Source organism: Acipenser ruthenus, chromosome 5, assembly GCF_902713425.1.
Source record: "Acipenser ruthenus chromosome 5, fAciRut3.2 maternal haplotype, whole genome shotgun sequence".
Lineage (NCBI taxonomy): Eukaryota > Metazoa > Chordata > Actinopteri > Acipenseriformes > Acipenseridae > Acipenser > Acipenser ruthenus.
The window spans coordinates 67,034,673-67,053,396 of record NC_081193.1 but is presented as its reverse complement, the minus strand read 5'-3'; the positions used below and the strand labels follow the sequence as shown (position 1 = coordinate 67,053,396).

Here is an 18,724-nt window from a genome sequence, read left to right as displayed (position 1 = left end):
TAAATAATAATAATAATAACAATAATAATATGTTCTTTGGATCTGCATCACTTGAGAGTTTTGAATCTGTCCTTCAGTGACATCTGTGGTTAATTTACTGATCAGTGCAACAATGCTGCTAAAGGCATCAAATAATTACAACAGACCCTCCTCACTTCAGTGATATCTACTGTGGTAAGGACAGGCATCCATCTTACCCCAATGACAGAAATCTGAGGAAATCACAAAGAGGTTACTAGGATCAGCCAGGTATTTACTGAGGAGTTTTCCATAGTCCTGTTCCTTGGATTCGTTCAAAGCTCCCACCAATATAGGAACAATCGCAAAGTCGTCTTTATGGCTAACAAAAAAAAAAAAAAAAAAAAAAAACACATTTGCGCAATCCTACCCCTGCCACACCAAAATACTTTCGGAATTTCAGATCACATATACATTTGGGTTACTTAAAGTTTACAGACCTGCACATTTTGAAGTTTATAACAGCACCCACAAAAGGCCTATAGAAATTTAATGACACCAAAAATTAGCATTTAAATTGAATGCATTACCTTTCCATGGCTTTAGCAGTATAAGGCAATTGCATTTCAATGCTGTGCTCTTCTTCATCTGTTTGCAGAGTCATGCGTTCAAACATCCCTGTTTTCCAGAGGTCAGCATAAACTGCAAGAAGAAAGAAAAGCTAATCAAATTGTATTCCCTTTTGAATAAAATTGAGTGTTTAAATGCATATACTGTTCCATGGTTTCAAAAGATGTTCTGTAGATATATAAATAGGTTTACCATAAGCCAACATCTCATCAACATTTAAATGATAGCATAGCACTGTAGATTGCGCTATACCTCAGTGCTTATGCACTCTGCACCTGTGACGACGAATGATTCACCTCGACAGTATCAGAATCTATTTTTACAGGAATTCAGGTGTAAAGGACTAATGGAGAATATATCTTTAGAACCCCTTGCGCACATTTGATGAAATGTTGCAGGGAAATGTATTGGTATGATGAAGACAAAATCAAAATGTCACATGTATTACAAAAAGCTATACAACAACACAGTGATCTACTTTTCAATGGTACCAACACCTATATGGTCCACCTGTTAAAGTTTACATATTGGAAACCTTGCACCCGAATTTCTCCTGCAGAGAGAAATGATTTGCAGAGCACCAGAAAGATCTGTAACAAATCAGACTATAGAACATATCTTCCTTGAATAGGACTCTATTTGCAGGTTAACCACAAAGGAGGCAGATGAGCTGTCACCAAGAGTCATAAAAACTCCTTATTAATTAACTGTCTCACCCTTTTGATCAATTCTCAGGTCATACAACGGCGTTCTGTAGACTTCGGCAGGGGAAAGTGCACAGCGAGAGAGGGGTACATGATGTGAAGGCCCCAGGATAAATACTCTTCGACTGCAAGAAAGAGAGAGATTTTTGAAATGATGGGGTACAAGAGTGTGAATCAAGTTAATTAGATTGCAGGATTCCGTTTCTCAGCTGCCTCCATGAAATACTGCATGCTGAGATTACTTGTATTGCTACAGGACTAACTGCCATGATACATTGGACTCCTTTTTTAAAAAAAAAAAAAAAAAAAAAAAAAACCTTCAAATTTTTAATGCAATTAACCCTTTAATGACCGGGATTGTGTTAGCACGATCATACTGAAGTGGGCTTTTAGGACCGCGATCGTGTAAACGTGATTTCAAAAAAAAAAAAAAAAAAAGGGCACTTCATTTTGATGACTTACAGGGCCAGCATACTTTGCAGAACAGGCTTGAAACACATATCAATGGATAGGAGACGGACTGACATTCAGTTCCTGATTTTTTTTTTTTTTTGAGAGGGGCATTGGTGTCTAAAGGGCGGAGATAGTTTACAGCAGCCTGGCAGGGACAAAAACAGAGACAAAACATCACTTGTTTAGAGCTAATAAAAATAGAGGAAACACTGTAAATCTGTTGTATTTGACTTAATTATAGTAGAACATTTATTCTATCTCATGTGTTTTAATATATGCAAAACTTGAATTCATTTCTCTTGTTAAATGTTTTTATCTTCATGGCAACGTATGAAGCTCTCCAAACGATATTCAGAGTCGTTCTTTTCCTACTTAGTAAGCAGACACGGGCATTTAAATATCTCCTCTCCTAAATGACTATGAATTGAGTAATCTGCATTGGTATGGACGATTTATTTTCCTAAAATCAGAACAGCATAGCAAGGCATTTCCTGAAAAGTAGGGCAATCAGGTCGTGAGGAAAACTGCCTTGACTTGGACTTGTGCATGAAAACGCCGCCATTGTAGGGATGTGTTTTTGGTAAATTGTATGAACGTTTAAACTCTTTGCAATATCAGCGTTTAAATGTTTAATCCATATGTACATACACACACTTCATATTACATTCTGATACTGACAGCCCTGGTTAGTATTTTCTAAGCAAATAAATCCTAAATTAGCAAATAACGTTTTAACATCGCAAAGATTTAACTACAAAGTTAAAAAAAAATTAAAAAACAAAACACCACACATACAAAGTATATATTGAAATGTTTATTTATGGTTGTAATTAAAGTTGCTAGTGAAGACAGAACTATATACTATAAATGAGCTGCCACTCAGGATTGTTCGTTTGCCCCTTTTAAAGCAGACCCATGACACAGAAATGGAGTTTAAGCGCTGTCGCGCTATATTTAATAAACAAACAAAATAAAAACAAACAAAATCCTAACTCCGTGTTGGAGCACTGACTACACGGGCAGGTTCCTGACTAGCTTGCAGGACAGCTAAGCCATTTACCTGCCTCACAAACACAACGTGTTATCACAGCACTTTTATATTGACTGCTCGGAAACAGAGCACACCTTCTGTCTCCTACTCAGCAGCCCTGTGCAGACTGACTGCACCTCTTAAATACCCTGCACCTGGTTCTAATTTATAATTACTACCAGGTGCAGGGGATAATTAACAATAAAACAATTAACCCAAATGTGCATACGCACATGTTTTCTGCAGGGAGGATTTTGACCCTCACCCTGCTATCTTACAATACATATTTAACACATTTTCCGATAGTTTGTTTTTAGAATAGTGTGTTTCTTAAAGGTTCATTTAAACAACAACAAAACAGGAACCTATTACGTTTTTTTTGTAGGTTTTTATTTTTTTTGTATAAGTAACTTTGCCCAAAATTATATGGTTTAAAAAATAAATAAAGAGACGATCACCCACTGTACAGCGCCAAAGCAAAAGCGAGTTGTGCTTACAGTTGAAAAAAAGTTGGAAATACTTTCACTTCTGGAAAAGGTAAATTATCATGGATAAAATAGCACAATATTTTGGAATTTTAAAGAGCACTATGATATTAAAAAGTCTGTGGTCTTTGATAGTAGCGGTGGGATTTTTGAGATCTATTGTCGTTCGAGACGAGAACTTGAGCATTCCAATTTCCGAGCACTCGAATCAAATGCCACTCTCCTCTACATACTATACTAGTGTACATAAACCTCCCAAACATTGCCACAAGGCCTACTTTAAATGCAAAATTAACACACACTCAAGTAATATATTAAGTAATTAATATAATGTTTGTCTTCTTGTGCAGTTAATAATGTAAAGTATTCAGATTCACGTATCCACACAACTTTACATTATTGTAAAAAAGAGATGCCTGGCCTACCTGTTTTAACTGTGTCTCAGGGGTCCTTTACTTTAGTGCAGTAGTTCCAACATACAAATAAAAACTGTACTAAACATAAACGGCTGTTCGGTCCAAAAGCTTACAGAACAATTTCAAGTGAAAAAAGCCTTCCACCTATATGGGAAGATTGGGGAATGGGGTCCACGAGTCTGTGGTAATTGCAACTTTTTCTCCCTTTGAAAGTTTTGTATGAAGAGCTGCAGCACGATTTTCCAGCCTCGCTAATATTGTTTTATGGGTCGGCACAGTATTGGTATAATCTTACATCGATTTAAAAACTGCTGCATTCACGATTCATATGCACTGTCCTCATAGGGGATAACGTGATCACGCCCAATGTTCTGCCAAATCTATTGCAAATGCTGTTATGGATGTTTGCTTTTTATTGCCATCAGTAGCTCCATCCACAATAATTCTGAATGTTTTCATTTCACATTGTGAAGCACTGAACTTGTGTTTTTGTGGTATGGCAATTTTGTTTGGCATAATTATTTACATACCACAGTTCTCGTCCAGTTCTTCAAAATACTTCCAACCGTGGCTTCCTATGTTTAGAGATGCCATTTTAAATAGAGTATAGAACAAACTCAGAAAAAAAAACACTTGGCTTCCTTTGTTTAGAGATGCCATTTAAAATATAGAACTTACTCGCTTGAAAAAAACGCTTGTCATTAACATTATTTAACCCTGTTAATACCATACCACGCCTACTACAGGCATACACACACAGTGCACCAATGAAGCGTCAGATCGACCAAGAATAAAACCCGCCCTGTGTCAATCTTTCTGTTGCACCACTTAGAAAAGCTACTGGAGGCAATTGCCAAACCCCTTCCTTTTTATAATATGAACCCTTACTGTGGCAGTCTTATACGCGACAGACTATTGATGATAAATTACTAAAATTAATGAATAAAAAAAAAAATGCGTTTGGTGACATTTGTCACGTGATCGGTCATACATCTAGCATATTAAACGTTTTACCACTTCTTTAGAGTTTATACATTTAAACATTTAAAATTCCCATCCCTACGCCACTGTCTTGTGTAATTTGCCCAAACTTTCAGGAAGTATTTTAAGGTCCCTCAGGTCATAGAATAATGCATTTTTATACATATATCTCCAAGCAGAATACATAATAAAAAAATACTTTGACATTTTGTTTAAAAAATAAATAAATAAAAGTTTGTATGGTTTCTGAAGTACTTTATAATGTTCCCCAGAGTTTTCTGAAAAAAGGGCACCATTTCCAAGATGCTACTGTAAAAAAAAAAAAATAGATTTTTAATGAATTTTTATAGTTAGAGAATTAACTACAGCCAAAAAAACACCTGGTCCTGGGGGAGCATCCCACTGAAAAATGCTTGGTCCTGAAAAAGGTTATATGCTAAGCAATTTAAATATTTACAATGGCTTGCAATGATTATAAAACTGAACTAACTTTGTCAACATGGAGTCACAAATCAGTCTAGTTTTCAGTAACCCTAGCATAAGGTCCCACTCTATACTTTCTTGTGCCTCAAGCCTGAAACTAGATCAAAAGTAATGCTATACAGTGATATAACCTATAACGTATAATAGTCACATTGTTGTAATGGTGTGACAACTTTTTTTTTTCTAGTTGCTCTTGCTGTAAACAGCGCTTAGAAAATGCTGACTCTGTGCTGTCACTGACTTACACTGACATTACATCAGATGGTACCAACCAGAAACAAACCGTATATATGCATTAAACTAAATAGTATGATATTAACAGGTTACAGAACACGCTGTAGAGTTTACAAGAAACATAGTGTGTCTAATAAAAGGTGATGTCAAACACTCACGTGATAGAAGGGTCTATTTGCTTATAAGCAAACGCGGCACATGCTCCACAGTAGGTATATCCTGCATGGCTGTGAAGAGAAGCAAAAGGATAAAAAAATAAAAGTACAACATAAAATAGTACATTAATAAAAACAAAAGAAAATACAGTGCCTTACAAAAGTATTCAGACCCCTGACCAATTCTGTCATATTACTGAATTACAAATGGTACATTGAAATTTCGTTGTGTTTGATATTTTATTTTAAAACACTGGAACTCAAAATCAATTATTGTAAGGTGACATTGGCTTTATGTTGGGAAATATTTAAGAAAAATAAAAAACTGAAATATCTTGCTTGCATAAGTATTCAACCCCTGTGCTGTGGAAGCTCCCAGTTTACACCGATGAAAGAAATTTTAAACTTTTCAGCACTGCTGTTCTTCTTTAGAGCTACAATTATATTTAAGCAGTAATACACAACAGTGTTGGAATAATAACCGATTATCGTGATATGTTCGATAATGTTTTTGCATCGATTATTGTATTGCATTGAATATTATTGGTAAAACATATTCTCATCCGTTACCCAAGTTGATACATTTGTGGGTAACAACAGCTCTGCATTGAAGCAGTAAGCTGCACTGAACTGTCTGCATGAGGTGTAAATGTAGTTTCACAGCAAGTGCTTCACGTCAAAGCGAGCTTAACATTCATTGTTTAAAATAACTGCACATCTTGTGGAGGCTTTCACACCGGTTTTGTAGCGTAAAACAGGCGGCGTCTAAAAGATACTGTGTTTCTATTTCTCTGTGGGTGTCTGGCACATATGTACTTCAATAACATACATACAAACATAATTCATATATATATACACATACATATACATACATGCATATATACACACATATATATGTTATTGAAGTACATTTGTGTGTGTGTATATATATATATTATATATGTTAGTGCCGTGAAAAACTATTTGCCCCGTCTGATTTTCTGCATTTTTGCACATTTTTCACATTGTATTTTGTCAGATTTTTTTTGTGAGTTGTAGTAGTATATAGAGGGAGTCTGAGAGAATAAAATTACACCAAAGTTTCATTTGTTTGGTGTGCAAGGTAATCAAACATGTAATCTTCAGGTGTGAAAAAGTTATTGCCCCCGCCTAGTTTACTCAACCCAATTAAAGGGATAATTAGGGTCAGCTGCTTGAGTACTTTGGTTAACAACCAGGCCTGATTTGGGCCAGCCCTGCCCAATATAAATCTGACTAACTTTGGCCCTTACCATCAGAGTGAAGTTGTCAGCACACAGGTTCTAGAAGCACATCATGCCACGAACAAAAGAAATTCCTGAAGACCTCCAGAAAAAAGTTGTTGATGCCTATCAGTCTGGAAAGGGTTACAAAGCCATTTCTAAGGCTCTGGGGCTCCACACAGTCAGAGCCATATTGTCCAAATGGAGAAAGTTTGGGACAGTAGTGAATCTTCCCAGGAGTGGCCGTCCTGCCAAAATCTCTCCAAGAGCAAGGCGTAAAATCATCCAGGAAGTCACAAAGAACCCTAGAACAACATCCAGGGATCTGCAGGCCTCTCTCGTCTCGGCTAAAGTCAGAGTTCATGACTCTACCATCAGAAAGACAATACGGCAAAAATGGGATTCATGGCAGAGTAGCAAGGCGGAAACCATTGCTCACTAAGAAGAACATGAATGCTTGTCTCAATTTTGCCAAAAAGCACCTGGATGATCCTCAAGAGTTCTGGAACAGAGGAGTCAAAAGTGGGCCCTGTTATGTCTGGCGAAAACCAAACACTGCATTCCACAGTAAGAACCTCATACCAATGGTCAAGCATGGTGGTGGTATTGTCATGGTTTGGGGATGCTTTGCTGCATCAGGACCTAGACGCCTTGCCATCATTGAAGGAACCATGAATTCTGCTCTGACGCGCAGCAAGACAATGATCCGAAACACACAAGCTAGTCTACATCAGAATGGCTGAAGAACAAGAAATTTGAAGTTATGGAATGGCCTAGTCAAAGGCCAGACCTAAATTCCATTGAGATGTTGTGGCAAGACCTGAAATGAGCAGTTCATGCTCGAAAAACCTAGAAATGTCACTGAGTTGAAGCGGTTCTGTATGGAGGAGTGGGCCTAAATTCCTCCACGGCGCTGTGAGAGACTAATCAATAACTACAGGAAGCGTTTGGTTGCAGTTATTGCTGCTAAAGGTGGCGTAACCAGTTATTGAGTCTAAGGGGGCGATTACTTTTTCACACGGGGGCATTGGGTGTTGCATAACTTTCTTTAATAAAGAAATGAAATATGTATCAAATTTGTGTGTTATTTGTTCACTCAGGGTCTCTTATCTAACATTAGGTTTTGGTTGAAGATCTGATAACATTCAGTGTCAAAAATATGCAAAAATGCAGAAAATCTGACAGGGGGGAAATACTTTTTCACAGCACTGTCTATCTATAGGCAGGAAGGCACCTCCGGTGTCCAAGAAACGGGTTTCAGAAAGATAGAAGACAGACAGGATTACCATTGTGAATTCACTGTTATTGTTTGGGGACTGAAAACCCTCTGTATACCCTCGATACCATCACTGGTACAGGGGTGGCTATTTATTGTTGTAATAAATAAATACGGATGTTTTGGAAATACAACCTTTGTCTGGACATTGCACTCTTTACCCACACCACTCGCCTCCTGACAGAAGGGCCTTGTTTTTTATGATAAACACTGAAACTGTTAACATAGACAGTGATATCACAGGTATTGAATGAATATAAAATCAAGGCTTACGGTGCAATAATGGCTCTAGCAGGTCTTTTTGTGGTTTGCGCTTGAGAGAGCCAGCCTTCTAATTGTGCATTCAGCTGGGATCCTGTAACAGATCACAAAAACAGAGATTACATGAATTCCAATGTACATTAATGCAGAGAATGACTACATTAGCACTGTCTATAAAGCAATGCCAAAGCCACACTTCAGAAAAAACAGGACCTTTTATCATCACAAAATGACAAATGCTTTTCCATAATGCAAAAGCATAGATGTCTAAGAAAGGAAAGCGAAGCCTTCCTTTAAAATACCACCATTATTATACATATAGATGTACCACAGCAAGAAGACTGCTAGAAAAGAAGACAAACACACTGTTACCCTATGGTGTCCCAAGTTTAAATCCACCCTAATAAAAAAAAACTAAGAATGGCAAGTTTTTTCATTATACAAGTTCCCCCTTACTCATTGGCTACCCTCAATACATACATACATATATACACAGATGCACAAAAGAAACACAATGCTCAGGTCTAATGGATTTAATCAAATATTTTAAACATAGATATCAAACAATCACAGAAAATGTGAACAGAAATACAGATCAAAGAATCATGATACATTCAGTATGAAACATGACACAGTCAAAATGAAAACCTTACAAACATTAGTATTGGGTATGACCTCCCTGAGCATTAACACAATCCTAGCAGCGTTGACGTATAGACCCGATCAGTCTCTGGATAGACTGCTGTGGGATGTTCCGCCACTCTTCCTGTGCATCTGGTGATGGCTGGCTGGTGGCCGTTGTCTCCTGTGGATGGCACTGGCGATTTGGTCCCACAGATGTTTTATCGGACTCAGGAGAAAAAGCTGGCCAAAGCAAGACCTCGAAATTGTTTTCCTGAAGCCGTGCAATTGTAATCCTTGCATTGTCCTGCTGGAAAATTGACACTTCCGGATTGGCTTGCAGGAACGGAAAAACTGTTGCCTGAAGGACTTAGTCAGTGTATTGCTGGGCAGTAAGGTTGCCCCCACTCTGCACCAAAGGCGTTCTTGTGTTAAAGGAGATTCCTCCCCACATCACACTTCCACCGTCCCACCAGCTGGCTTGAACAATGCAACAGTCAGCATAACTCACCATGATGTCTCCACAAACTTGTGCCTAAGGAATAGGGTATTGAACGAAGAAATCTCATCTTGGACATTGTTTGTACACTTTGTGAACCCGGCTAAACTTTACTGGCTTACATTGTTATGCTGTCTGCTTGTACACACGCATTTGCCATTTATTCTTGGTAGCGTAAGGGACCAGAGTTCAGGTAATCAAATACATAAAAATACTGCACCCTGTGCATTCAAATAGGAAACTATTCGAAATTCCCATCCCTAATCTTAATAATAAACACTATTACAACAATATTCTTAATACAAAATAACAATCCTTCTCAGAGCGTTGTCACTTGTGTAGCCTCTCCCAAGTCAGTGCCAATCTTGCTGATTGATACCAACGAGTCCTGGAAAGATTGTGAATGGCATTTTTGACCTGAACACATCGGATCCCAAATCAAAAATTTAAGACAATTTGATCGTGTATCTGGGTATCCATCGGGACAAGTTACTGTGAGACTGGATATGATGTAAACGAAATGGTGAATTCACAACAAATAAAGCTGCTGTTTTATCTGCAAGTCCATAGTTACTTTATGATTTATTGATTTCAGTGCTTTCCTTTTGGCTTATTGGTTGCTTAGTTGTAGAAAACCTGATTTGTAAAAGATTTGCCATGTCACAGCAACAAGTACCAACACAGCACTTTCGTATGCAGTCTCAGATTCTGACTGTACAACAAATATGACGTGCGGTGGGAAAATTAGGATTAGTTCGTAGTTTTTAGTTCGTAGATTTTACGTTTTTAAGAAATGGTTTGTAAATTAATTTTCAGCTTTTTGGCACACTGGCCCATTTTCCTGGATTCATGAAATGGAAGCCATGTGCACTATATATATTATACTAGTTAAATGTAACTGGCCCAGTCGGGCCTGTGGTGCTTCATAACTACCGGCCAAACTGCGATCTCTACTGGCCCCGGGCCGCCGGGCCATAGTTAATGTCGAACCCTATAAGGACGTTTTAGACTACAAGTCCTTCAGCTGGATGGAAAAAGCTGTTAAAAACAAGTTGTCTTTCAAAAGAAAAGTCCCGAAGGATGATGACATGACGACCAGAATAGAATGTTCATTCCAAGAGGTTCCAAAGTGCCCAATTTGAAAATGAATTTGCGTTCTTTTCGTTTCCTGGCTGTATTTGTCCCATAGCTCTGATTAATTCCACAAATTGTAATGTCTTCTGCAGTGTGGTCATTTGTGTTAACAAGCGGAAATGTGGAGGTGTTAATTCTTATACTTCTTAGATGTTCCACGAAGCGATCACCTGTATGCACCTTATTACTGAGTGATTACTGTACTGTGTGCTGAGAAACTGACAGCACCAGACAGGATTCTCACAGCTGTGTCACCTTGCCGACCAAGAAGCTCCGCCTGCAACTGGCACCGGTAACAAATAAAATGTTTATTTTATTATTCATTACATATGTTGCTATTTACAAAAATGCTGGCTGGTTTGTGGAGTTCGGTGTTACAGCCTCTGAGTGATTAAATAACTAGGAATTACTGCCTATAATAATGAATGTCTCACACACACACGTGGTCTTCACTAAAGTCCCAATTTAAAGACAGTACGTTTCACTGTAGCCCTCGGGATTAAATTGTTATCTAGGTGGCTAATTTTTTTTTTTTTAAATTAGCAGTGGTTGAAAACCGCTTCAGCAAGTACAGTAGACTCTGCCAGAACTGACAGACGCTGAATCTACTAGGTTGGATACTAATGGGAGCATAAAAAATACAAAAAAACAAGGGAAACGCAGATTTCTCTCAAGAAAGCTGGGGGACTTTGTATCAATGGTTTTGAATAGGTGAAAGATCGCCTTTTGGTTTGTCAGAGATGCCAGTGAATGTTTTGCTATTAAAATGGTACTGTCCTATACAAGTGTGTTTTAAAAACAAAATTTCAGCTTCCAATCAATAATATACTGACAGTAATGTAAACACCACCAAGCTACAGACAGCGACTCCCAAACTTTAAACGTGCTACTGTTGTTTATAGGTAATGAACTCAACTTTATTATGAATATATTGTGTTATGTTTTAAGCAACATATTACAATAATGTTAATTATGGCAAAATGTTTAGTAAAACATGGCCTGTTTTTTTTTTTTTTTTTTAAATCTTGTTAGTACAACCGGCCGCCTTTGCTAATCACATCTTCAGTCTTTTTTTTTTTTTTTTTGGGGGGGGGGGGGGGGGGGGGGGGGGTGCAACCCGGTATTTTTGTAAAATTACTTTACATTGACTTCAAAAGATGCAAAGTGTCTCAGTAAAATCAATCGCCCAATAAACTTCAGAGGGAGAACACAAATGTAAACGTCATATTAAGTGGGGTTGGCACTGCAGGGGAGATGAAGGCTTACCTCACCACTGCTACACCCAGTTAGAAAATTGATTTTCCTGCATTTAACGCAAGAATGTTAACGTGAGAGTATATCTGTACATTTGTTTTAAGTACTCGCCCAGAAGAGTACTGGAGAGACAGACATCAACTAGTCCTCATCAGATTTAATTCACCTTGGGCAAGCGTCCGTTTCTAACTCTGTAATCAATCAATCTATCCGTCTATTACACACACATTTACAAATCTGAGTCTACCCTAAAAAGCCAATGCCTTTTTTATGCATGGTCAGTACTGGCAGTCAGTAGTCATGCTGAATCCTAACATATTTGCCCAGTTTTTATGCATTATTACCCAGATATGTCTATTTCATTTTCAGCAACAACACTGTGTCAGAAGCATCTGGATCCAATTAAAATGGCAATAACCTGAATTGCGAAACATCAACCATATGTACATTATGGTCTCCTTCCAAATGACTTTCCTTCAATTCTGCAGTACAGTAGGTTTCCCTAACATCCAGTGCTCTCAAATGGATTCATTTTATAACCATTTACAATAACCACTACATCACAATGTACAGGGACGAATTAAAAAAGACACAAACACATCCTGTTTTACTTACGCCACAAAGCTGTGAATGGCTCTGGCGAGAGGTTTTCCATTCCCCAGGCTCTTGTGGGGTTCGGGGGTCATTGGAAACTGGCATGTGGAGCACTCCACTTCTTAACACTAATTTTTTTACAGACATATGCAATATAACCAACCAAAGGATGCTGATTTTAAAACAAATTCAAATAGATAAAGTATAGGGTTAGGATGGACAAACCGGGGGTCAGAGTTCTGCTCCTGTGAAGGGTTCTGCTGTGCTGCTCATGAACTTTGCAGTTTTCAACTTGTCACATAATTGAATACTAATCAGTGAAGCACAATCTTTCTACATTTTTTAGAAGTATAAATACTCCGGTAAAGATAAATAATAATCACAATACTCATACTTTGTTTTTAGTTTTATTTCCCTGTAAAAAAAAAAAACAATTTTTAGAAAATATTATCTGAAGCACTTTGAAACTGGTAAAAATGTAGGGCTGCAATGAAGGGTACATTTTGACCTTCGAAGGTTCGAACCTTCGATGATACTCATTTGCATCATTGATTGGCGACGTCATCATAGCTACTTGTTTATATTTGATTGAAAATCCTATTTTACAGGTAATCCATATAAATGGAATAAAACAGTCACATGTAGTTTAAAAATATGTTATATAGAACAGTAAATCATGTTTTTTATGATTTAAATAAAAATGCAATTACGTTTATTTACACGTAATTGAGCCTCAGTAAGCTTGCACTGCAACACAGCACCAACTGCAGCGGACAAAGCTTTATTTAACAGTCACCGTTCACTACTACTAAAAATATTAATACTAATATTGTCAAGTGACCCCAGAGATTGGTTATGCCTCCATGATATGAGTCGCTTGCACAGTTTGCATTCCACTTTTTTTTTTTTTTGGTTGTCTGGGGATACAAAAAAATCCTAAACAGCAGACGGGTTTCGAGACATTTCTTTAAATACAGCTTACTCTATACAACGCTTTACTGTCGAGATGGCGAATGAAGAAAGTAAAGGTTTACCTCTGGATAACACAAGCTGGAGAGGGGACGGGCGGACGGTGCTCAGTTTTTTAAATTAAAATGATTAGTATTAGCGTATATTTTGTGCGTTTCAAACATATTCTACCATAGCACTTCTCTTACACCGTCTTGTACACTAGGTATTCCGTGTATATTTTACTGAAGCAATACAGCCACTAGAGGTACGAGCCCACTGCTTTGGATACTATACCCTGCTCCAGTTGTACATAATGTGTAACGATTTGGTAGCAGATTTTATTAACAACTTTTGTTTATGTAATATAATATGCATTATACAAATCAAAAGATCGAATTTTGCCTGCGAGTGACATTTAATGTATGATTTATGTTATTCACACATTGTCAAACAGTTTCTGTTAAAAGGAAGAAAAAAAAAACACAGTGCGTGAAAACCTTCGAAGGTTTAAAACAATCTTCAAATCCCTGGCTAGTGAATGAACCTTCGAACCCAGCACTATAAAAATGTAATACAAATATTAATCAAGTTAAAAATGCACATTTCAGTATAGTATAGCAATTGAAGAAGACATACCGCATGTCATTATTTCTCTTTTTTCTTATAGTATCTTCTATATTGATCAGCGGATCCGTAGCACTACGTTTTTAGTTGCTACCCTTATTCAAGCTCCATATCTAGCCGTCCTGGTCGACTTAGATTAATGGTTGTAAAATAAATGAAAAGTAATCTAAGCTTTCTGCCAGTTTAGGCCCTAGTAATTTGGACATACAGAAATGTGACACAAATCGCACTTCCTTCCTACCCTGATTTCAAAACCTAAACCCATCAGGGCCGAGGTAATATTTACACTATTTACTGCTGAAAGTGTCTATAATGCATCATCATTTAAACCAAGAGCCAATCATGCTTTGGTTTTTAGTTATGTGGGTGGAAATATGATCCGCACTTGGAAAATTGGCAACCGTGTCATTTCACAATGGTGATGTAGCCAGAGGGCGAAGCGAGCTTCCTCTATGACACAGGGGCCTTTTAACTTCAAAAACACATTGCAGCACAGGGATAATAGTATTTTCTTAATAGACTACAACATCATATTTTAAACAAGGCTTTAAAAATTGTGTTTTGATATATGTAAACAAAGCCCATACCTTTAAAAGTGACACATACATCTACATAAGAAAGTTTACAAACAAGAGGAGGCCATTCAGCCCATCTTGTTCGTTTGGTTGTTAGAAGCTTATTGATCCCAGAATCTCATCAAGCAGCTTCTAGAAGGTTCCCAGGGTGTCAGCTTCAACAACATTACTGGGGAGTTAGTTCCAGACCCTCACAATTCTCTGTGTAAAAAAGTGCCTCCTGTTTTCTGTTCTTAATGCCCCTTTATCTAATCTCCATTTATGACCCCTGGTCCTTTTTTCTTTTTTCAAGTCAAAGAAGTCCCTCAGGTTGACATTGTCTATACCTTTTAGGATTTTGAATGTTTGAATCAGATCGCCGCGTAGTCTTCTTTGTTCAAGACTGAACAGATTCAATTCTTTTAGTCTGTCTGCATACGACATGCCTTTTAAACCCGAGATAGACCCAATTCTGGTTGCTCATCTTTGCACTCTTTCTAGAGCAGCAATATCCTTTTTATAACGAGGTGACCAGAACTGAACACAATATTCTAGGTGAGGTCTTACTAATGCATTGTAAAGTTTTAAGATTACTTCCCTTGATTTATATTCAACACTTCTCACAATATATCCGAGCATCTTGTTGGCCTTTTTTATAGCTTCCCCACATTGTCTAGATGAAGACATTTCTGAGTCAACATAAACACCTAGGTCTTTTTCATAGTTCCCTTCGTCAATTTCAGTATCTCCCATATGATATTTATAATGCACATTTTTATTGCCTGCATGCAATACTTTACACTTTTCTCTATTAAATTTCATTTGCCATGTGTCTGCCCAGTTCTGAATGCTGTCTAGATCATTTTGAATGACCTTTGCTGCTGCAACAGTGTTTGCCACTCCTCCTATTTTTGTGCTGTCTGCAAATTTAACAAGTTTGCTTACTATACCAGAATTTAAATCATTAATGTAGATTAGGAATAGCAGAGGACCTAATACTGATCCCTGTGGTACACCACTGGTTACCTCACTCCATTTTGAGGTTTCTCCTCTAATAAGTACTTTCTGTTTTCTACATGTTAACCACTCCCTAATCCATGTGCATGCATTTCCTTGAATCCCTACTGCATTCAGTTTGAGAATTAATCTTTTATGCGGGACTTTGTCAAAAGCTTTCTGGAAATCTAAATAAACCATTTTGTATGCTTTGCAATTATCCATTGTCGATGTTGCATCCTCAAAAAAGTCAAGCAGGTTAGTTAGACACAATCTCCCTTTCCTAAAACCATGCTGACTGTCTCCCAGGATATTGTTACCATATAGGTAATTTTCCATTTTAGATCTTATTATAGTTTCCATAAGTTTACACATAATAGAAGTCAGGCTTATTGGTCTTTATTTACCTGGTTCGGTTTTGTCTCCCTTTTTGTGGATCGGTATTACGTTTGCTCTGTTAATATTGGAAAAACATTTTGGAATTGGTTTTAGCCCCCTTAGCAATATTGATTTCTATCTCTCTCTCTTGGCCTTTCTAACTTCCTTTTTGACTTGTGTTTGCAGTTCCAAGTACTCTTTCTGTGTACTTTGTTTTTGGTCCCTTTTAAAACGCTCTGTAAAGTGCCTTTTTTCGCTGATTTTTTTTTTTTTTTAATTGATCTATTAAACCATTTTGTTTTAGATTTAGATTTGTCTACTTTTGGGATGTAATTGTTTTGCGCCTCTAGTACAACATTTTTAAAAAACAGCCATCCTTTTTCTGTGGATGTTTTCTCTATTTTACTCCAATCTACTTCTGTTAGTCTCTGTTTCATACCTTCATAGTTTGCTTTTCTAAAATTGTAAACCTTAGCTTTAGTCATTACTTTTGGGGTTTTAAAACATACTTCAAATGAGACCATGTTGTGGTCTGAGTTTGCCAATGGCTCTCTGACCTCTGTTTTAGTTATTCTGTTTTCATTATTTGAAAAGACTAAATCAAGGCATGCCTCCCCTCTAGTCGGTGCCTGCAGTAAGGACTGTGTCCGATCCATGCCATTCTTCAGTGCATATCTGGGGCACTGTGTGACGGTATTAGGATGAAGGCATAGTGTGTTTTTGGGAGGCTTGCTTGTACACTTAAACTTTTCATCTTTCAATTTAAAAACCACCATCTAGCTTAGAATATTTTTTTGACCTTTTTGTAAACATATTATTTTTTAATTATGAAGGCTCAAAGTCAATAGAGGGCGAAACTCAAATCCAAGATGGCCACTGTGTAGAAAAAGTAGCTGAAGTTGGTGCGTTAATACATTTTTACATGATTAAAACACATTTTGATTTCAGATGTGTTTAAGCTAGTTAAAAACACAACGTAAGCTATTTTGGGGTTTTGTTTGTTCAAATCTAAAATTTGCTTCGACCACCCTAGCATAGGGCTTTTCTTCTTCCATATGGCAACACCGCTGGGGTTAACTAGGATTATTTATGACACTGGTTTACAGGCTTTTATTGTACTTCTGTTACGTCATTACCTGGAGTCAATTATTTTGTCAGACAGCAGTATATATATTTATATATATATATATATATCCTACAACTATTCCCACTGTGCCTTCATCCTAACACCATCACACAGTGCCCCAGATATGCACTGAATAGGATAGGCATTCCTGGATTTCCACGGATTCCCCTTCATAGAGGACTGCACTGCCTGAAGAAATTTAAATCACTCATGCCCTACTTTCTTTTATATAAAAAAAGAAATGAACTTTATGCTACACAAGTTAACATAGAAGAAAACTTGTCGACACTGTATTATAGTTCTAACATGATGAATTACTGGAAAATGTAATTGCTGCAAGATCCTAAAAAAAAAACTACATTTGCATTCAATGTTTAAAAAATATATACCATTTAGAAATGTAATTTTAATTTACACATGTAAACTTTTTACAGTGTAAATAAATACACTTCAGCTAAAACCCGTTTGTCGCGCCCCCTGAGCACAGCAGAAGCAGTTTAAGGGAAACTGAAGGAGTCAGCTTAATTACAGAAAGTGCTATCGGATGAAATCCACTGTATTAGCAGTTACCTAAGCTTGGTAGTTTACAAGAAAATGCAGGCATCAGCTGCATCAAGACTGAAAATGATATGGACAGAACTGGTTACTGACTGCACACCTCAACAGTTTCGGCCATATTCACAAAGCATTTTACCCCAGTGCTATGTTCATGTTTTCTTTCTATTTGGAAAGTGATACATTGATGTTACAAATCTTCAAAGAACTCAGAAGGTTGGTTTAAGAGCTCCTACATCCACCTTTCAGTGGAATACATAAGGGCATACTAAAACAATTTCGTGCTGACCTTATCTCCATGTGCCATTTAAAACCAAGACCCACATAAAATTAAATTATAGGATACCCAATAAAAGTGTTTTTTTTTAATGAAAAAAATATCCCATTTCCCATACAAACATGATTAAAAGGCCTGGATGTGTGAAAGCACAGGGTAGCCCTATCTCATAAGCCTATCCATGCCAGCAGAAAATATTAGTGCCACAAATATTACAAAAATAACTAATTAAAAAACACTGGCAATCTGTACATTCCACTTAGTATACACACGGATGAAGGCTAGATTTGAAAATATACTTGAACTTTGACCCATTTGACTCCTAGACCATCACTTTCAATTCAAATACAAAATGTCTTCTTTTCAATCGCTTGACAACACCCACAGTACAGAAATGTTCATTAATGATCAACAAAATGAGAATACGTAAAAAATATATATATATGTAAAGTTGGTACATTCGTATCTCATAGAAACGGATAACGACATAGAACATCTGTACAGCACTGAAACACTACGTCTAAAAAAAAAAACACGAACTGTACTGCTGAACCTCGTTGTCTTTAATATTTGCATCACAAGGGTATCCATGTATTATAAAAAATAATAGCTGGGCCCCTTCAGTGAGTTACAGGAAAACAATTCCATCTCTGGGTTTCTGTGACAGCTTATAAATTACTCGACCTTTGGCCTCGTAATTTATGACGTCACAGAAACCCTCGATGAAATTATTTTCCTGTAACTCACTAGAATTTCAATGATTCAATTAAGTTTCTTGTGGTCAGATATCCTACTATTGTAAAATTAGGCACTCAGGCTCTAAGGGAGCAATATGGAGGGTAATAAATATGTAG

The 18,724-nt window shown here is 37.2% G+C and overlaps 1 protein-coding gene across 1 annotated transcript in view; it reads right to left on the bottom strand.

Moving 5' to 3' along the window:
* LOC117402265 (protein MEMO1) overlaps positions 1-18,724 on the bottom strand; it is a 31,836-nt gene that overhangs the window by 10,819 nt on the left and 2,293 nt on the right. Inside the window, exons 2-6 of the mRNA XM_034003239.2 lie at positions 8,320-8,401; positions 5,533-5,601; positions 1,305-1,417; positions 549-660; positions 198-340 (exon numbers count right to left, since the gene is read on the bottom strand). Of these exons, the coding sequence (XP_033859130.1) occupies positions 198-340; positions 549-660; positions 1,305-1,417; positions 5,533-5,601; positions 8,320-8,401 (519 nt within the window). The remainder of the gene's footprint in view (positions 1-197; positions 341-548; positions 661-1,304; positions 1,418-5,532; positions 5,602-8,319; positions 8,402-18,724) is intronic.